The sequence below is a fragment of the Pteropus alecto genome, unplaced genomic scaffold (genome assembly GCF_000325575.1).
Source record: "Pteropus alecto unplaced genomic scaffold, ASM32557v1 scaffold65, whole genome shotgun sequence".
Lineage (NCBI taxonomy): Eukaryota > Metazoa > Chordata > Mammalia > Chiroptera > Pteropodidae > Pteropus > Pteropus alecto.
Genome location: NW_006439191.1, coordinates 5,412,422 through 5,433,310, shown reverse-complemented (window position 1 = coordinate 5,433,310; position 20,889 = coordinate 5,412,422). Strand labels below are relative to the sequence as shown.

At 36.9% G+C, this 20,889-nt stretch overlaps 1 protein-coding gene across 1 annotated transcript in view; it reads left to right on the top strand.

Moving 5' to 3' along the window:
• Positions 1–20,889, top strand: part of USH2A (usherin) — a 564,162-nt gene that overhangs the window by 97,322 nt on the left and 445,951 nt on the right. Inside the window, exons 9-10 of the mRNA XM_025049837.1 lie at positions 10,694–10,889; positions 13,632–13,762. Coding sequence (XP_024905605.1) covers positions 10,694–10,889; positions 13,632–13,762 — 327 coding nt within the window. The remainder of the gene's footprint in view (positions 1–10,693; positions 10,890–13,631; positions 13,763–20,889) is intronic.

Genomic DNA, 20,889 nt, shown 5'->3' with positions numbered 1-20,889 from the left:
AGGCAACCTATAGAATGGGAGAAAATATTTGCCAACCATCTATCCGATAAATGGCGGACTTCTAAAACTTTTGAAGAACTATCATTCGGTAGAAAAAAAAAAAAAAAAAAAAAAAACCCACTAATAACCCAGTTCAAAAATGAGCTAAGTACTGGAAAAGACATTTTTCTAAAGACATACAAATGGCCAACAAGTATATGAAAATTGCTCAATGTCTGTTAGGGAAATGCAAATTAGAACTGCAATGAGATATCACCTCACACCTGTAGTGATGACTATTTTATGAAGAAAAACAAGACAACAGACGTTGATGATGTAGAGAAAATGAAACCTTTGTGCATTGTTGGTAGGGATACGAAGTGGTGTGGCTCCTATGGAAGACAGCATGATAGTTTTACAAAACATTAACCATGGAACCACCATATGATTCAGCAATCCCACTTCTGGGGATTTATCCAAAATAATTAAAATCCGGATCTTGAAGAGCATTAGCATTCCCGTGTTCTATGCAAATTATTCACAATAGCCAGGATGTAGAAACAACCTAAATGTCTATTGATGGATGAATGAAGAAAATGTATTATATGCAATAAGATATTCATCCTAAAAAAAAGGAAATCCTGCAATATGTAACAATATGAATGAAGCTTGAGGACATTGGTTAATTGAAATAAACCAGTTACAGGACAAATGCTGTATGATTCCATTTATGAGGTATCTAAAATAATTTAAAAAATGATAGAACAGCGGTTACTAAGGGAAGGGAGCAGAGTGAATAGGGAACCATTAGTGAGTTAGTGCTTCAGTAATGCATGTTCTAGAATTCTGCTCTGTGGCATTTTGCTTGCAGTTCACATCAAATCATACACTTAAAATTCTTGTAGAGAGTAGAACTCTCCTTAAGTGTTTTTGCCACAATAAAAATTAAAAATGAATAAAATTTCTCAGTATACATATTTTCTCTAGCATAACTTTACTTTTGTATTTTTCCAGAAAATTATGTCTAGTATCACACTTTTCAAGTTTATTAATATAGTGTTGAACAAAAGGTCCCCATAATTATGTCAGTCTCTACCTATTATTATTTGGTTTTTAATTTTTCTCCATTGGATGTGACAGAGACATCTATTTTGTTTTTTAAGCATTAGCTTATGTGTGTTTATTAATATTTTTTATATTCTCAGTAATTTTTTATATCTCAAATTCTTCCTCCTTTTCTTATGTTTATTTTGCATAGCATATTCAATGATGGCTTTTCAGTTTTTCTTATTTACTATTAGTATCACTTGGGCAATTAACAATATCAGTGACTGAATTTTACTGAGTGCTTTCTATATGACAGGTATCGTGCTAAGAGATTTTCATATCTTCTCATTATTTCTTACAACACTCCATTTGTCAGATTAGAAAACTGTTGTTTGAGGCATTCAATGATACATGGCTAATAAATGGCAGAGGTGGTATTTGAAACCCAATCTGTGTGACTGAGAAGTTAATAATCATATAACTGTAATAAAATAGAAAGGTTAAAAATAATATGAAGGACATAAAAATAGATTAGGAAGTGTAACTCCTGAAAAAGAAAAAAAAAACTACACTGCAGTGAGATTCTCAGTGAACATAAAGCTGACATGAACTATGAGAAGAGTATCTAAAATTTTTAAGAAAAAAGCTATTAGAAATACTCATAGAAATTTCTAGAAAATGAAATAATTTGGAGATTTTTAACATATTTCCTCAAATGTTATTAGGATAGAAAATTGGAACAGAAAATTCTTTACAGTAGACACATTATAAATTAGAATCAATTGAATAGATATATTTCAATATTTATATGTATCAAGACTAAGACTCCTTTTCTAGTGTGAGGAAACATTTACTTATATTATATATTGTCAAAGAAAACTTGTATAAGTTACAAAAACCAGATGCGTTAAAGATCACATTCTCTGACCATGATGACTAAGGTCAGAAACAAATAAAAATGTAAACAGATTTAACAAATTTTAAACTATTCTCTTAAGTTACCATTTAAAAAGGAATAAAACAGAGCTGATTTCTCAGCAGAAACAATGAAAGCCAGAAAACAATTTATCGTCATCTTTGAAGTGTCCAAAGAATATAAATGACAACACAGAATTCAAAAATGACCTTCGAGGATGGAATAAACACATTTTCTAATAAACAGGAATTAAGAGATTTTTTTGCCAGTAGATGCAGTTAAATTAGAACTAAAATTCTTCAATCAGAAGAAGGAAAATGAATGGGGGAATGGGAGGTGTGGGGAGAAAAAGCAGGAAATGTAAAGAAATAAAAGCCAATGTGTGCATAAATTAGTACCTAATGTACAAAACTAAAAATAATGGTAACAAAAATTTGGATGGAATAAATGAAGTTAAAGGGTTTATCACTATGTAACTGAAAAAAGTATTAATTTATATTTGTAAGAAATCAGGGATGCATATTGCAGTCCCTTATGTGACTACAAAATTAGGGGGAAAATAACTATGAGCTTATAAAGGGGAAAATACAATGAAAAATTTTTAAAAATTTAAAGAGGGTAAGATAGGAAAAAAAGGAACACAAAAGAGGTACAAAAAATAGAAAACAAATTGTAAGGAGTATCAATAGGAGTATTAATAATTACAATAAAAGGTAATAGATTATATAAATTAAAAAAACCATGATTATCAGCTTATATGCTGCTTACACAATACTTAAGAATAAAAGATTAGACAAAGAAATACCAAGAACACTAACCAAAAGAAGGGTAGTTTCAAATTTTCAGAGAACATATTTTAAGAAGTGTTTTAGAAATAACAAGGTATGTTTTGTAGTACTGAAAATATCATTTCACAAGAGCAGAAGAAATGAATTTATGTTTATAGTTAAAATTTCTATACATATTTGGCAGAATTAAAGAGGAAATAGATAAATCTATAATAAGCAAAGGTTTTTCACTCACCTGTCTTAAAAATTAACAGATCAATAACAAAATTTTTAGCAAAATTGACATAATTGACCTAATTAATAGATAGCACTGTGCTTGATTATGATATAATTGATTTTCAAATAAACATAAAAATTAAAACTTTTGATATGTTTGGTCATGAAGCAATTCTCAACAAATTTCAAGTAATTCAAGTAAATCAGAGTATCAGACCACAGTAAAATTAAGCTAAAAATTAATAACCAAAAACCCCCCAAATCTCCAAATATTTGGAAAGAAAGCAATGTATTTCCAAATATATGTCATGACCAATTCACAGAATCAAGGAAAAATCATGACAACAATATTAGAAAATATTTTGATCTTAATAAGACATCAAAACCTCCTGAAAAGGAAATGAAGAACTTAAATGCATATATGATAAGAAAATGTTAAAATTTGCCGCATTCACTTAATAAAAGAGAAAGCCCATGTAATCATCTCAGTAGACCCAGAGAAACATTCGATGAAATTTTAAGGTCCATTTTTGATTAAAAAAAAGGAAGAAAAACTCTTAGCCAGAAATAGAAGAGGATTTCCTTCATCCAATAAGCATACTAAACCGGCAGGGCGGCGGGGTGACACTGTAGCAGACAGAATGGTAAATAAATTGTTACCCTCTCTGTCCATCATTAAAAATCTAAGCCAGCACAATAGGGGTTAAATGAAAGAAATAAATGGTATAAATATGGGAAATGAAGAAATACACCCGTAAGTATTCACAGTAAACATTAAAAGGTTCATGGACGGTCCAGAAGAATTTATGAACTAAAATGAAGGAGTAAATTTAGCAAAGTAACTGGACATAGGATTAAAACAAAAATCAACTACATTTTTATGTGACAGGTTGCAATTACAACTTAATTTAAAATTATCATAGCTTAAACAAATAACTTACTGAAAGACGTACACATGATATTTTATTTTATTGACAACTAAAATAAGTCAAATAAATTGAGAGCCAGAGCATGTTCATAAATTGAAGGCCTCAATATTATAAAAATATCAATTTTCCACGAGTTGAGCAACAAATCCAATGTAATCCCAATCAAAATCTCAGCAGAGTCAATTATGAATAATATGAATTATTATAAAATGTATATGAAACTGAAAAGACAAAATAGTCAAGATAATCAAAGAAAAAGAAGAAAAGTTGAGATAAGAAGAACTTGGAGAAGGCAAAGAACAAAAAATACTACTGGACACCAAGACATAATAAAGCTACAATCAGATAATAGGGTGCAGGTGGAAATAGACAAACACACAGAAGGAAGAAGAGAGTCTCGAAACATACATTTCACCTATGAAAACATTGCACCACAGAGAAGTGGGAAAGGGGCATTATTATTATTATTATTATTATTATTATTATTATTATCATTATTTAAAATGATTCTGGGTCAACTTGTTCAAATACGAAAGAAAAAACTCAATTATATTAAACTGGAAATTTCTATTTACAAAAGGACATCACTAAGAGTAAAAAGGCAAATCCAGAATGCAATAAAACATTTGCAAAAACAATTATCCAGAGCAAATAAAGATCACCTCCAAGTCAGTGAGAGGAACAATATAGAAAAATGGGCAAAATACCTGAACAAGCTTTTCACAAAAGGTCAGTAAATATGAATGCATGCTCAACTTCCTCTATGATCAGAGAATTTAAACAACATCAATAAAGATGCACTGTAACCAAAATGAATAAAATTAAAACAAGAAATACCATGTATGGGCAAAGGTGTGGTATAATAAAAATTTTTATACACTGCTATACCATTGCTAGGTTTAAACTCAACAGAAAAGAGTGCATGTTTACCAGAAGACACATTTACATGGTTTAGAGCGTCCACGGCAGTGCGATTCAAAACAGCTAAAACCGGAAACTCTTCTGACGCATTTAACTATAATTTTTCCCACAAAAATGACTTTCCCTCACATTTGCTCATTGTCTCAGGGGAGGGATAAGAGAGCAGAAGGGTGAGAGGTGAGCTCTGGTTGTAACTTCGGTTTGAAAAAGCCTAAAGCCCTTGAGAGAATGAAGAGCTCCCTGGACAAGCCTGAAATGTCGGTGGGCAGGGGCCGAGGGCTGTAGAGTAGAGCTGTCAGCCTCACCTAAACCTTGCAGTTTGTGCTACTTTGGACATGGGCTATGGCAGAGGGCAGGAGAGACTTGGGAAGGAATGAGGAAAAAAGAAAATGATAGCTTGAATGTCAGAAAGCTAGAAAGGGGGATGGGTCCTGTGCTGACTTTTTAAGGTCACTTTTTGGAATTCGAGAGCATAGTTCTGTGCCCTGTTCCAGGGGCAGGCACCCCAATGAGGTGGTGAGCTCCCTGAGAAGAAAAAGCCACGCGGAGTGAGTTGAGCCAGGGCTGAACCGGAGACCAGCTTACAGATCCTACCTGTGCTCACCGTGGCCTTCCCGATGCATCAGGTTCCCCCACACCCCAAAGTACTGAACCAGCACAGAGGCAAAAAGCCACGTGCATGCTCGAGCCAAGGAAGAAAGTGAATGCTGGCCATCTCAGCAGACCGGACGCTTTCCTGGTCACTGCCTCCCCACTAGGTATAAGCCACAAAACTTAGCTGCAATGTTGGGGGACACTTCTATGAGCTGAAATTAAATGGAGTTAAAAAAAAAATGAAAGCATGTGTCTTGCATGCCTTAATTACAGATCAGGGCAGTACGCAATTCCTAGGTTCAGGCACACCTGAGTTAGTGCCGGGTCAGTTCCAGACCACCGCATCCTGTTGTTGCTGGAGGGTCTCACCTTGATTTGTAAAAACCCTCAACATCTGTGAAGTACAATAAAACGAAGCGCAATAAAACAAGGTGTACCCACATCTGCCCCATGGCTTCTCGGACTCTGATTAGCACCAGAATTTGGGGGGTGGACGTGAAATTAGAGAATTTGGGCTTCGTGAGCTTCTATAAGCACCTGCACCTGTGTTCAGCACTGTACATGCATTCCTTTAGTTTTCCTAGGTGGTCTTCCACAGCTCCAGGGTCGGTGCCCCTAACCCCCAGCTGTTCAAGGTAAACTGTATTTCTACTTCCCACCTCTCCAGCCTCATTTTCCACCCCGCCCTTCTCTGCTCTGGCCACAGCAGGATTCTCCAGTTTCCATCCCCTCCAAGTCCTCTCGGGCTCTCTGGCCTCTTTGTTCCTTCCCCCCGACCCCACAGCTGACCAAGCAGTGCCCAGCGTTCCTTTTAAAAACAAGTTCAGATATTGCTGATTCTGTAAAACTTTGCAGGTACTTTCAGTAAATTACAGCCAGTTTAGGTTGTAGCATTGCTTTCATCTCCTTAAAGACAAGTACGACCTGTTGTTCATTTTAGTGGCCCCGATTTCCTGGAATAGTGTCTGTATTAGTATTCCAGAGGTCCTGCAACAAATTAGCACAAACTTGGTGGCTTAAAACAACAGAACTTAATTCTCTCACAGGTTTGGAAGCCAGAAGTTCAAAATCAAGGTATCGGCAGGGCCAAGCTTGCTCAGAAGGCTGTGGGGAGGATCCTTCTTTGCCACTTCCAGCTTTTGTGGCTTTGGGTGTTTTGGGCTTATGGTAATATAACCCCATCTTTCCCTTCATTTTTACATGGGCTTCTCTGTTGCTCTCTATCGTCTATTAAAGTCATCGGATTTAGCACCCACACTATACCAAGGATTCTATGTCATGATCAACAGAGACCCCATTTCTCAATAATGTCAGATTCTGAGGTCTTGCTGGACAAGATTGGAGGTTACTATTTAACCCACTAAAATGTCTAAAAAGAAAGAGCTCAATAAATGCTGATTATTTCGTAGGAAGTAGACAGAATAAATGAAAGGACTTATATTCAAAATATATAAAGAATTCTTTCAATGATAAGAAAAACAATCTGGTTTTTAAAATTTTTTTTCCTTTACTTTTTAAAAAAATATATTTTTAAAGCATTTGCGATTTACCATAAAATTGAAAGAGTCACAGATTTTTAATACACCTTCTGCCAGCAGCCATGCATAGCCTCCCCCATTATCAACATCACTCACCAGAATGATTCTTTTCTTTATTTTTCCAATGATAAACCTACATTGACATATCATAATCAATCATTGTCCCTAAGTTTACCTTACAGTTCACTCTTGGTATTGTACATTCTATGGGTATGGACAAGTGTATCATGCACATATCCATACTTATAACAGCACACACAGTGTTTTCACTACCCTAAAAATCCCTAGTGCTCTGCTGAGTTATCTATCCCCTTCTGCATTCCTGACACCCACTGACCTTTCTGTTGTCGGTGTAGTTCTGTCTTTTCCGCAAAGTCATGTAGTTGGAATCACATAGACATAGCCTTTTCAGATTGTTTTTTTTTTTCACTTAGTAATATGCATTTAATATTCCTAAATGTCTTTTCATGGCTTGATAGCTCATTTCTTTTTGGCACTGAATAATAGTCTATCGTCTGGATGTACCAAGTTTATTTATACATTCACCCACTGAAGGACATCTTGTTTGCTTCTAAGTTTGGCGATTGTGAATAAAGCTGCTATCAACATTTGTGAGCAGATTTTTGTGTGGACGTGTGTTTTCAGCTCCTTTGGGTAAATACGCAGGAGCACGATGGCTGAACCATATGGTAAGAGTATGCTTAGTTTTATAAGAAACTGCCAACTGTCTTCCAGAGTGGCTCTATCGTTCTATATTCCCACCAGTCACGTAGGAGAGTTCATCTCATCCACATCCTCACCAGCATTTGGTGTTGTATGTGCTCCAGATTTTGGCATTCTAATATGTGTGTAGGGGTATCTCACTATTGTTTTAATTTACATTTCTCTGATGACATATAATATGGAGCATCTTTTCATATGCTTATTTGCCATCTGTATTATCTTCTTTGGTGAGGTGTTTGCTATGGTCTTTGGGCCATGTTTTAATAGGGTGGTTTGTTTTTTTATTGTTGAGTTTTAAGCATTCTTTGTCTATTTTAGATGTCTTTCATCACATACATGTTTTACAATATTTTCTCTCAGTCTGTAGCTTGTCTTTTCATTTCTTTGACATTATCTTTGCAGAGCAAAAGATTTTAATTTTAATGGAGTCCAGCTTGTCAGTTATTTCTCTCATGGATTATGTCTCTGCTGTTGTACCTAAGAAGGCATCACCATAGCCCAAACCATCTGGGTTTTCTCCTGTGTTGTCTTCAAGGAGTTTTATAGCTTTGTGTTTACATTTGAGTCTATTATCCATTTTGAGTTAATTTTCGTGAAGGGTATAATGTCTATGTCTAGATTTTTTTGTTGTTGATGCCTTTTGTGATTTTAGCTGAGCATTTTATGATTCTATTTTCTCTTCTTTCTTAGCATAGCAGTTATTACTTCTTTTTATTAACCTTTTTTAGTAGTTGTCCTAGATTTTTCAGTAGATGTATAACTAATCTAGTATATAGATAGTGTAAATACCTTCTAATAAAATAATCCTAACTCCTTCATCCTGTCTCTTATATTATTGCTTTATTCATTTCAGTTATATGTAAGCATACATAAGCATTTACATATGAATAAGATATACATAAACATATATAATAGGATACATCGTTGCATCATTTTGAAAAAAGTATTAATTGTTAGATCAATTAAGAATAAGAAAAATAAGTTTTTCTTTTATTTTTACTTATTCCTTCTTCAGTGCTCTTCTGCCTTTACATGGATCTGAGTTTCTAATCTATATTTTCCTTCTTCCTGAAGAACTTTCTAATATTTCTTACAAGGGGGGTCTCCTGGCAACAAATTCCTTCATTGATTTTTGGTCTGAGAAAGTTTGTAATCTTCACTTTTGAAGGATAATTTTGCCAGGTACAGAATTCTAGGTGGTGTTTTTTACCTCTCTCAATAATTTAAATATTTTAAGTACTCTCTTCTTGCTTTCAAGGTTTCTGAGAAGTTAGATGTAATTATTATCTTTGTTCCCCTATGAGTCAGGTATTTTGACCTCAGGCTTCTTTCATGATTTTATTTTTATTTTTTTGCTGGATCATTGATTTTCCGTAGTTTGAAAATGCTGTCCTTAGGTATATTTTATTTTTTGTCATTTTCCTGCTTGTTCTCTGAGCTTCCCCATTTGTGGTTTGATGTTTGACATTAGTTTGGGGGAAAGTCATTATTGTTACAAATATTTCTTCTGTTCCTTTTTCTCTTTCTTTTCCTTCCAGCATTCCCCTTATGTATATGTTATACCTTTTGCAGTTGTCCTACAATCTTTAGTCTATTGTTTTTTTTTTCCATCTTTATTCTCTTTGTTTTTCAGTTAGAGAGGTTTCTATTGATATATCCTCCAGTTCCTAGATTCTTTCCTTAGCCATGTTCAGTCTACTAATAATCCCAGCTAAGGCATTCTTCATTTCTGTTACAGCATTTTTGATCTCTAGCATTTCTTTTCAGTCCTTTCTTAAGATTTCCATCTCTCTGTGTACATTGCCCATGAGTTCTTGCACGCTGTCTACCCATTAGATCCCTTAGCATCGTAATTGTAGTTGATTTAAATTCCTGGTCTGATAATTTCAACATCCCTCCATAGCTGGTTTTGATGTTTGATCTTTCTCTTTATATTGTAGTTTCAGTTTCTGTTTCTGTTTTTTGGTACGTCTTGTGATTTTTTTTCTGGATGGCTGGCCATGCTGTGTAGGTAAAGTAACATGGTGGTGAGAGGTGAAGGAAGCGTTCTGTCATCCTGTGTTTAGGTCTCAGTCTTTCAGTGAGCCTGTTCCTCTGGACTGTGAACTCCACAAGAGTTTCTTAATTTTTTTCAACCCCCTTAGGAGGAATGGGATGGCTGGAATGGCCCGCATTTGGGTCTCCCCTTCCCAGGTCAGTTAGGCTCTGACTGTACCCCAGCAGATTAGCCTCTGCTTAACTAATTTCTCCTGAGGACAGATATTGTGAAGAATGACGGAATGCTCTGTTGTATTTCAAAATGATTTCTTTCCCTTTTCTCTGCTAGAAGCTCCAGGAATTTTTTTTCCTGTTATCATGAAAACAATGTCATGCTCCTGAAAGTGAATCCCACAAAATTATGGGGACCCCTTTATAACTAGGTGCCCCCATAATTTTCATCTCTCAGACTCATCTATACTGAACTTCCAGCAATTTGTCAATTACAATTTGGATGTTTTTACCCCAGTGTGGTTTTCCACGGAGGCTTCCGCTCATCTCTGCTCCTGTAGCCAGAGTTTCCTGTCTTTGCCTGTCTCTCTCTCCATCATGGGGGCCGCTATTTGCTCTGTGTCCTCCCCTTGGGGATCCAAAAAGAGTCATCGAGTTTTTCAGTCTGTTCAGCTTTCTACTTGTTAGGATGGCGTGGCAACTTCTAAGCTTTTCACCTGTGGAACTGAAAACTGGAAGTCAAGTTTTTAATGTTTTGACAAAAAAACAAAAAAATGTGAAAGTCATGGAACATTAAAACCTTTCCCCATTGGTTATTAAGATTGTTTTGCATGGTTTCAGCTTGCATGGTCACTTCTACAATTGTACACCACCATGCCTATAATATATTAATTTCTGATTTATAAAACACTTTTCAGAATATAGTAGTTGCTGGCTTTTACCTCTTTGATACTAGCTTTCCATCTAGTGAAAGTGCCTGATACGTAAATAAGAACAAAGACAATTCAGAGCGTTATATTTATTCATTGTTCTGATATTTCTTTGTTGTTCTAGTGTGATCGCTGCTTGCCTCTTTATAATGACAAGCCCTTCCGCCAAGGTGATCAAGTTCACGCTTTCAATTGTAAACCTTGTCAGTGCAACAGCCATTCCAGAAGCTGCCACTACAGCATCTCAGAGGACCCATTTCCATCTGAGCACCACAGAGGGGGTGGAGGAGTGTGTGATGACTGTGAGCATAACACTACAGGTAATGAGCAAATAACCCAACACAAACAGAGGCCAAATTGGCATTTGAGGTCCATGTGCCTCTGTATACAATAAGTAGCATTTTAAATTATGTGATTGCTATCTTATTTAAGAAAGTGGTTTCATACTGTTGAGATCGAAAACCAAAGTTGGTTCATCTAATATTCATAATTCCGGGTAATTAGGTGCTTTTCAGAAAGAGCAATGCAGTCTTACTACATCTTTTCAGGAAAAGTTTTTTTTTTTTTTCTTTTTAAGTTCACAGCATTTGATTAAATTATGAATACATTTTTTTTTGGATAATTCAGGAATTGTTAGTTTGAGTGTATATACTAAAAATAGGTTTCCTTGCATGACCCCGATCTTCCACTATGTCTGAATTTTCACATAGAGATGTTTACATTGTGATTTGGCATGGACTCTGGTGACCTGGAAATATTGACATTTTAAAAAAAATGCTAATTATGTGCAGAAGATGATTATTGAAGTCCTGTTCTGAAACCATCCAACATTTTGACTCATCATTGGAAAGTATTTTCTGAAAGGCTAGCATGTTAAAAGCAGAAGAAGGCAATTTCTGACTTTGTCAAATGTAACAGCCCAAGTCTGATGGATTTGAAAGTATGCTTCTCTGAAGCCTAGACAAATTTAATAGATAATTGCTAATGACCTAAAATGTCACATAAGAACTTGGCTAGGCACTGGGAATATAAAGATTAACAAGATAATGACTATGCCTGTCTTCGCATGGATTCTTACATAGTGGGAAAGGCTCACAATTGAAGGAACAATTACAAAGTTGTGTGATGAGTGCTAAGATAGGGCAACTGTAACAGGAGTTAACCAGGTGATGGAGTGAGAGGAAGAGGAATTGGCAGGGGGTAGACAAAGGTTTCCGATAAGAGAAATAGTTGGAGAAAAAAACATGGTACCCTGGAAGAAACGATTGACCGGCTAATGGCTGTTTGTAAGACAAGGTGCTTGGAAGGAAGGCAGGGCCAGATTTTAGAGGACAAAGAGTTTGGCTTCTCTCTTAAGGTTAATGAGATGTCACTTAAGGGATTTATATAGGAAAGGGGCATAATAAGTTTCATGTTTTTAGAAGATCCATCTGATCATAAAATGGGGACGGATTAGAGAAATTTGGGGAAATAAGTTTGGGGAAACCAGTTAGTAGGATACTACAATGGCCCAGGTGAGACATAATGCCAGAGTACTTTTAATTTATTATGGAGAGAGAGAAGTTGATCCGAGAGATGCTTAGGATGGAAAACGACAGCATTTTTGAGCAAGGTGCATGGTATAGGTGACTCCTGCTTGGCATTTCAGTTTGAGCAATAGGGTCAACGTTGGTGTCAGCCATTGAGGCAGGAAACACAGGCGGAGTAAGCTTAGGGAGAATAGGGCAGGTTCTGTTTTGGACATGTTTACTGTGTGTCTCCAAGAGACATAAGAGAGCTTTTCTCGTGGGAGGTCGGGAACACAGTTCTGAAGTTCCTTTCTTAAGAAAAGTCTTTTGCGATGTCTCAGAAAAGATCAATATCATCGACATACTTTAGTGGCTCCTTATGTTAATCACAGTTTGTAAACATGCATTTATTCCTGTAATTATTTAAGAGAATCATCTTACCCACCAGACTGCAGGAAAGTTCTGTGAGGAGGGCACGGCCTATATATTGCTCCCTACTGCATTCCTCAGCTCTTAGCACGTTGTTTGGAACATGTTGATCACCCAGTAAACAACCAATGAATGACATTTAAAGGAGATATTTCTAGATTGGAGATATGAAGTTGGGAATCATCAGCATATGTAAATGAAAATATTCTAAAAGTACTATAAATCCATTTAATTTATAATTAGTAGCCAGTATCCATCAGAATGTGAGTTTTCACTTGATTAAATTAATTTCGTAGCCTTCTAATATTGGGCCAATTTCAGGAATATTTGAGCAGAACGCATAATGTTTAAAAGGGAAATTGATCATCTTGAGTTATATTTCGGCTTATTTCAGTGATCATATATGCTACTCATTTATTTTAAAAACTGCCTGTATGTTATTTTCTTTTATCAAACTGTAAGGGAAATTTTCTGATTAATAAATTGTAAACTAAAGGAATTACCTGATATTTTTAATAGGCCAGACTATTCTAATATTTATTGTAAAATGTATTTGATATATCTAAATATGAAAAATTTCTATTGATATTTGCAATGAAAAATAATTACCATAAGCACTAACAGAAGCATTTGCTTTTAATTTTGTTAACTATAGAATAATGAATTATAGTTAGAGCAGTCTCCTATTTTATAATATTTAGTTCTGGAAAATATTTCTAATATTACATACCTAGTTGTTTCTAACTAGATAACTGTCATCTACCATACCTGTATAAGTTTCTCATATTTGATTTAGATTAAGTGTCTGGTTCTAAAAATCAAGAAAAGTTTTAAGTTTAGAAAGAAACTCTTTCAAAATGTACGGGCCCCTCCAAAGCACAGCTTTTTAGACGTACGGTATTATATAACAGATGGGAGTTTAATGAAGTAAAGCACAGCTTGTAACAGGTTCATTGTTTCATATGCTCTGGATCACCAAATTGGCAGGTAGAGATGAAAGGTGCATTAAAACGGACGTCCCGAAAATTATAGAATTCCCTCAAAGGGATACAGTCTTTAATTTTGAATTATGCAACTGATTTTAATGAATTGGAAGTCATAATGCATAACCTTTCCCTGACACAGGAAGAAACTGTGAACTGTGTAAGGATTACTTTTTCCGACCAGTTGGTATGGATCCCTCAGCCATAGATGTTTGCAAATCCTGTGATTGTGATAAAATTGGCACTAGAAACAGTAGCCTCCTTTGTGATCAGGTGAGTTCTCAGAACTGAAGGTAAGGAATTATTCTCTTTCAAAACTAACTTGGGAGATGTTCTACTAGTGGAATCAAAGACTGTATTTATCAGGATGTCTTCTGTGTGCTTTTGCATTTCACAGGGATGGTAGGTTCAGGAGTATTTCTGGGCAACGTTTAATATGAACATAAGATATAAGGCTACGTAGGTGATCCTTTGCATAGAAGAAAGGCTCATTTTATTTTTAATTTTACAAATGTCAAAAAAAATTGGAAGGTAGGAGTTCGAAGTAAACTGGGAAATAAATTGAGTATCTGCCTTGGAATTGTTGGAAAAGTAATATTAACAAATGATATTAGCTAAATAAGAACATTTTTTTCTTCCAAATACCATAGAAGATAGAATAACAAAGGTCACTTGCGCATAGATCTAAATGGAAATTACAGTTCTGCATCTAAATTTCTTATTTCAACCTTCTATCTTAACAGTACAAAGGATTTTTATAGTTTTATACATTTGCATTACAACATCAGAAAAATTGATGTCTGGCATACAAGAACACAGATTCCAACTAACCTGGGTCGATATATCCTGCATCAACCCAAAGAATGGGAGAAAATATTTGCAAAGTATATGTCCAACAAGACTTGTCTCTAGTACATATAAAGAACCTTTATAAGTCAATAATAAAAAGACAATACAATTAAAAATGGCTGAAGGATCTAAGTAGATAATTATCCAAGGAAGATACACAAATGGCCAATAAGCCCATGAAAAGAAGCTTCACATTATTAGTCTTCAGAAAAATGCAAATCAAAACCACAATGAGATACCACATTATACTTACTGGTGTGGCTCTCATTAAAAGCATAGTTAATAGCAAGCATTAATGAGGATGTGGAGATAATTGGTATTCCCATAGACTGCCGGCAGGAATGGAAAATGTGCACCCACTTTTACATACAGGAAACAATCTTGTGTCTCTCAACATAGTAAACATAGTGTTACCATATGACCTAGTGCTTTCATGCCCAGGTATATACCCAAGTAAAATGAAAACACATCTCATCACGCAATCTTACTCATGAGCACTCATCACTCCACTATTCATAATAGTCAACATGCAGAATAGTCCAATGTCAATCAACTGATGAGTCGATAAAACGTAGTTTATCCACTCCATGGAATATTATTCAGCAGTAAGAAGAAAGGAAGTAATGACATATTTTAACGTGTACTTTGGTGGAGAGAAAGCGGTTTTTAGATGCTTCTGCATGTCAGTCTTTTCCATGTGCAAAAATCTAGTTTAGAAATGGACGAAAGAAAAGACATACTTTAAAATGTTAACATTTAAAAAATTTCTTTTAAAATTTTTTCTTCCAATTTGCTTTGTTGACAATTTTATAGTAGAAAAAAATAAAAATTTTGTGAAATCTGATATATAGCCAGAGAGAGTTACTGATAGGAATCTGAAAGCAGATATGATAGAACTGTTTCATGAATTTAAAACCTCCATGTTGTCTATCTCTAAATCATATTCATATTTTACTTCAATTTCTATTATTTTCTTATGATCTAAGGATAAACACAAAGCATATGACACAAAGATTTTTATTACATGTGAAAATATAGCATCAAGTATACCTTGCTTAAGTAAAGGTACAAAAGATTTCTCAAAATGTCTGTTGTCATTTTCGATGTGATAGCACGGTACGTGCTTAAAAAGTTGTCAACAATGTCAGAATCATAAACTGTAAAATTGTATTCAAGGACATTTTTAAAATTCATGCAACCACAATCCTTAATAATATTAGGGAGCATATAAGAAAATTAGGCAGTAGTTCAACTCTCATTTTGTTATAATAACTTAGGAACCAGGCCAGCCCCAAATGGCCCGAGGGACTGTGCTGGGCACTCTGTGTTCTGGAAAGGGAACTTTCTCTTTGGCAGTTGTCATCGGAAACTCAATCCAATCTCATAAGCTAGGGCACGTTCGCCTTATTCTTCCATAAGAAATGTTGTAATTCTTCCCCATGTGAATGCCAAGATCTCGAGAATGGCATGAAGTAATGCTCTGAGTCACCACGTCCTAAAAATACAGATGCCAAAGTGAAGACATAGAGAACATCTAAAGCACAGTAATTATTAATATTAATAGGAGCGTAGAAAATGGAGAAGACTCATTGTTATTGTTGAAGAGTCCTTAATATAGAATCTTTGGTCCCTAGGGCATTAAAGGCACATTTACATATGTCTTTAAATTGTGCAGAAGAGTGTATCTGAGCATTTTGTTGTTGGTTTGCTTATTTATGTATCTTTAAGGGGAGAGCTTTCAGTACTTTCATCAGACCCAAGAGGTGTACATGATCCAAAAAAGATTACAATTCACTGCACTTGAGAAAATAAGTCCATTTATCTTAAGAACAGCCTTGGCTCTTAGTACAGATAGATATAATGTGAGTTTTCTAGGATATCACCGTACTTCCTTCTCCTTTCCTGGGGACTCAGGGCATGAGTTGTTTGACATCTGTCCTGAGTTGGAGGTTGACCAGTCTTTCTTTTTCCTCATCTAGTGTAACTTATGTCCAGAAAAACAAGATAGAGCCCCAGGCTTGGATGATACTTTAGAGAGAGTGTCCCAAGTTATGTGGAGAAGGGTCTATGAACTCATAAGTAGAGCACACAGACGTGGGCATCCAGTAAGCTCTGACCCAGAGTGGGATGCACTGTATGGCTCCAGCCTGTCCCTTCGAGGTTGCTGCCCTTTGTGTGTTTGCTGGTGCTCCTGGAATACCTGACACGGACACCTGCACAGGTGCTGCTGATGAGGTGAAGAGACTTAGGAAAGTCCCTAGCATATGGCCTGACTCATGAAGACATCCAAGAAAGGTTGTCTGGGTGCTTTTCTGTTTCTGTTGGGAGTTGTCTCCACCCCTCCTACCTTGTCTCTCTCTCTCTCACTTGCCTGTCTTCTTCAATTTGGCTGAGAAAACCATGAGGGTTCAGCTTCAACAGTCAAAATCTAGGAGGTCAGCCAGAGCAAGGATGCTCAAACTTTTAATTTGCATGTGAACATCTCAGGTATCTTTTAAAAAGGGAGATTCTGATTCAGGAAATCTGGAGAGGGGACTGAGATTTTGCTGTTTGTAAAACTTCTCAAGTGATGCTGTTGGTACTGGTCTATGGACCACTCTTTACCATCAGAGTAGCTGTAACATTGTCTATCAAAGAAGCAGAGATTAAAGAAGCAGGATGCGGAGTGGAAGGGAGGACATCGCTGTGAGTGTGTCCTTATGCTTGGTCAGGAGCGGGCTCACTCTCTTCTGTCCTCCGAATCTCATCTTCAAATGGTTTTCTTCGTTTTACACACCACTGAGCCTCTGTTAAATCACACTGGAATTGTACCCAAGGCTGTGTCCTCACAATGAGAGGATGTAACCTAAGCTATTTTCTTTAAAAATGGAAAACCAAATGCATAAGATACTCTGAAAGCGAGTAGGCTGAAATCTGAAAATATAGTTGTAATTGTATAAAAAGAAAGAATAGTTGATTGTAATGTTCAACAGAGCCAGAACAGAGAAATGATTAAGAGTCATTGAAAAACAGATTAATAAGGCAGGAACCTGGGTGTCGAAATGCATTTGATGAACTGGAAAGACATCACTGAAGGGACTATTCCAGGTCTGACCCGGGGAGGATAGAGTCATAAGGAAGAAGCACCCTACTCACGAAAATTGATTGTTCCGCCAAAGTGATAATTTTCAAGAAAATATGTTAGAAAATGGAGCAAGATATACTTTCTCTGCATAATGTACCCTTTCCTGCAGTTCATCAATGCTTTTTTATCTGCTCAGAACTAGATATTTGTCATTAATTACCACAACATGTTCAAAAGTCAATGTGTAAATTTTCCAGAAATAGATTACCTTATATTTTGTGCTCCCCAAATAGAAAAGTGTACAAATGGATGTAATGCACAAGTGTCTTCAGCCTCTGAGGAGCTTTGCTCTGAATAGTGTAATGTGTGGATATTGGCTATAAGCGTTAAGACAGTGAAGGATATGAAAGGTGGGGAGTTTACCTAGGGCTTAAAAAAGAGGCGTGAAGATCTGGGCATAAGTCGTGAGGTTTCCCATTCAGAGACATAAGGAGAGGTGCGTGGTAACGTTTCTCTTGCAGCTGATAAGCTGAGGAATAGCTGATTACCCTGAGAATGTAGAGGGCCAGCTACAAAGGACAGGAACAAAGATACTGGGATGCAAATGAGAAAAGAATGGGAAAATGGATCTGAGCTTGATAGAAAGGCTCATACCGAAGGAGTTATCCAAGAATCAATATGGTGACAAACTACCTGCAGTTAAAACGGATGGAGCTGTACCTGAGGCGAGGTTTCCAGCCTCAGTCTAAGTTGACTTCCACACGTTTGGACACATCTGGCGTCTCCACAGGCATGAACTCACCCCCAGGGCCAGGGTATACAAACGTGGCCAAATAATAATACCTTAGGCATTTAAGGCTAGATCCATCAGTGAAGATAGCATTGACAGGATGTCAGGGAGTACCTGGATGTTGACTTAAACAATGTGTGTAAAATGATATCAAATGAGGCCCATTGCATTGCTACCGAGACCTAAACAGATGTTATTAACAAACTCCAAAATATCTAGTGGCCCAAACAATATAGGAGTTCGTTTCTTATTTGTATAACCCCTCCAAGGCAGCTCGTTGCAGTTGCTTGGTGGCTCTCCCCACACCTGCTGATTCAAGGACAAAGTCTTCTTCCATAGCTCTGCTTTCCCTTAGGGAAGGAAAAGACAGTGCAGGCAAACAACCCCCACCTTTTAAAAGTCTTGAAAAGAGGCACACATCTCTTCTGCTTCCATCCTGTTGGTGAGAGCTGGTCACATGGCAACACTTGTTGCATGGAGTCCTGGACAAATGCGGCCCCTGGCGGAGTAGCCACCTCTGAGCTACGCTGTGCACCGTGGAAGAGGAGAGCAGGTCTTCGTGGGATGCCACCCGACTCTGCTCAATACCATGAGACAGAAGGCAGCCCAAGAGTGAAGGGATGTTCTCTTCTATGTGTGGAACAGGGTGGCTTCTGCTTAATGAGAGGCCCTGAGAATAGAGCCCCTCATTGGCACCTTGGGGTCACCAGGCCATTCATAATGGTGGACCTCGGGTAGTGGCAGAGGTGACAGTGGAAAACAGTTGGCTACAGCTGTGTCAGCTCATGTCAGGAAAAAGAGGAATGGGATACGACTGGGAGAAGCACCAGCTCGCACACAAAGTGAGAAGACTTGTTCGTAGGCACATGTGAGGGAGCGTCCCCCAGGGACGAGCAGATGAGCAAGTGATGACCGCCGTCTGGGTGCTCCCAGACAAGGGGGCATGCGAAGAGAGCAGTATCGCATCGAGGGTGCTGAGGGATCATAGATTTTGAAGGCAATTAACAGAATATGAATATTTTAAGAGTTTTGGCAAGAGCAGCCAAAACAGGATATAGATATATGATAGGTAGATAGATGGACTGAAGTGGAAGTATACTATATCACATATATGATATATGTTATAGACAAATGTATGATATCAGTATAGTGAGTTTGTTTTAAAAACTAGTCAGCACACTGTCGCGCCCCTTTGTGCTTTTTGATGATATGGATTTATTCAGAGCAGAACGTAGCCAACCTCCTTCTTCCATGGCCCACCAGACCAGTGTGCCGATCACTTCTCGAGTCATGTGCACTCCCAATCAGTGGCAAGGGCACGAGGCTCCCCTGTTCATCGGGCCTGGGGGATGTTTAAGCTCGTGGGCTGAGGAACTGGTCTCCACCTTCGTCTGCTCCCGTGTGGTTTTAGTACCTTGCATGGGAGTGCCGCATTTTGAAATGTGTAGGACAGATTGGCAGACAGATGACATATTGCTAAAAATGCAGGAGGACAGAAACTTGTCAGTAAGATTCTCATCCATGCCATTTGTTTCGCACTTGCCATGTGCAAAGACTGATGCAAGCACTTTTAGTCAGTTAATTCAGTCCTTACTAAAGGTGTGAAGTAGTTACTAGTTTAACCATTGCGGAATTAAGGAGACCGAGCCTCAGAGAAATTAGGTAACTCCTCCAAGATCACACCACTGATACCAAGGAATAGCAGAAATTCTAAACTTGTATTGTTTCCAGAGCCCAAGGCAAACTTGTGGGTAGAGATGCTTAGTCCTACTTAAACACAGAGTCCACAGCAGGTTGCTAAACTAGATGTTCACGCACACCGTCCTAAGGTAGGATGGAAGCTTGTCCGTTTGCCTTGGGATCATTATAGTAAGTCCTGTGAATTTAATCCTAACTGTTAAAAAATTCCTAAATATTTAGGAAATAACAATGTGCATATAATTTAGTAGCCAATTAATGTCTTGGAATCAGTACAATCCTCATGGAGATTCGAGTGGTGCCGACGAGTTCAGGTAGCCCCCTTAGCACTTAATGCATACCAGGGATTCAGCTCGTTATCTCACACATACGCTAATTTAACTATTTTCTGGTGGCACTTTTTAAAAGCCTGATTTTAGTTTCCTTATCTCGTATGGGCATCTTCCTCTCTTAAGAATATCCAGAATTTGTATTTTTCCTGGATCAGCAAACTAACACAATAGTAAGCAAACATTCTATTGTAGGAGTTCATAGCAACTTCGATTGATTTTGCCAAAATGAAACAAAGACGTTTAAACCAAACGAGTTAACTTTCCTAAAAGCGTATTTCTATACGTAAACTTCGATGTGGAAAATGCATTTATTTATGTTGGAACTGTTTTTAAAATGCTACTGTGAGTTCTTTCATTTTGATAAAGTTAAAACATACTCTTTTTATTAATTTTGCAGCAAATTACAGCAAGATCACACCATATTGTGCCATTCACATGACATTTATGAAATGATCCAATTTACCATGGCGACATATATTACATGCATTTTTTTTTACAAGTTATAGTTTATAATCTGAGCGAAATAGAACTAAACCACTACCACCCCCCAAAAAGGGATGACGCAATAGGAAATTATACCCCTTTGAGAGCTAGCATATAATTATAGTGCTTCTCTTCAAACCGCTCGAGTACGTAGCATTGCTGGGAACGGCGTGTGGGAAACATC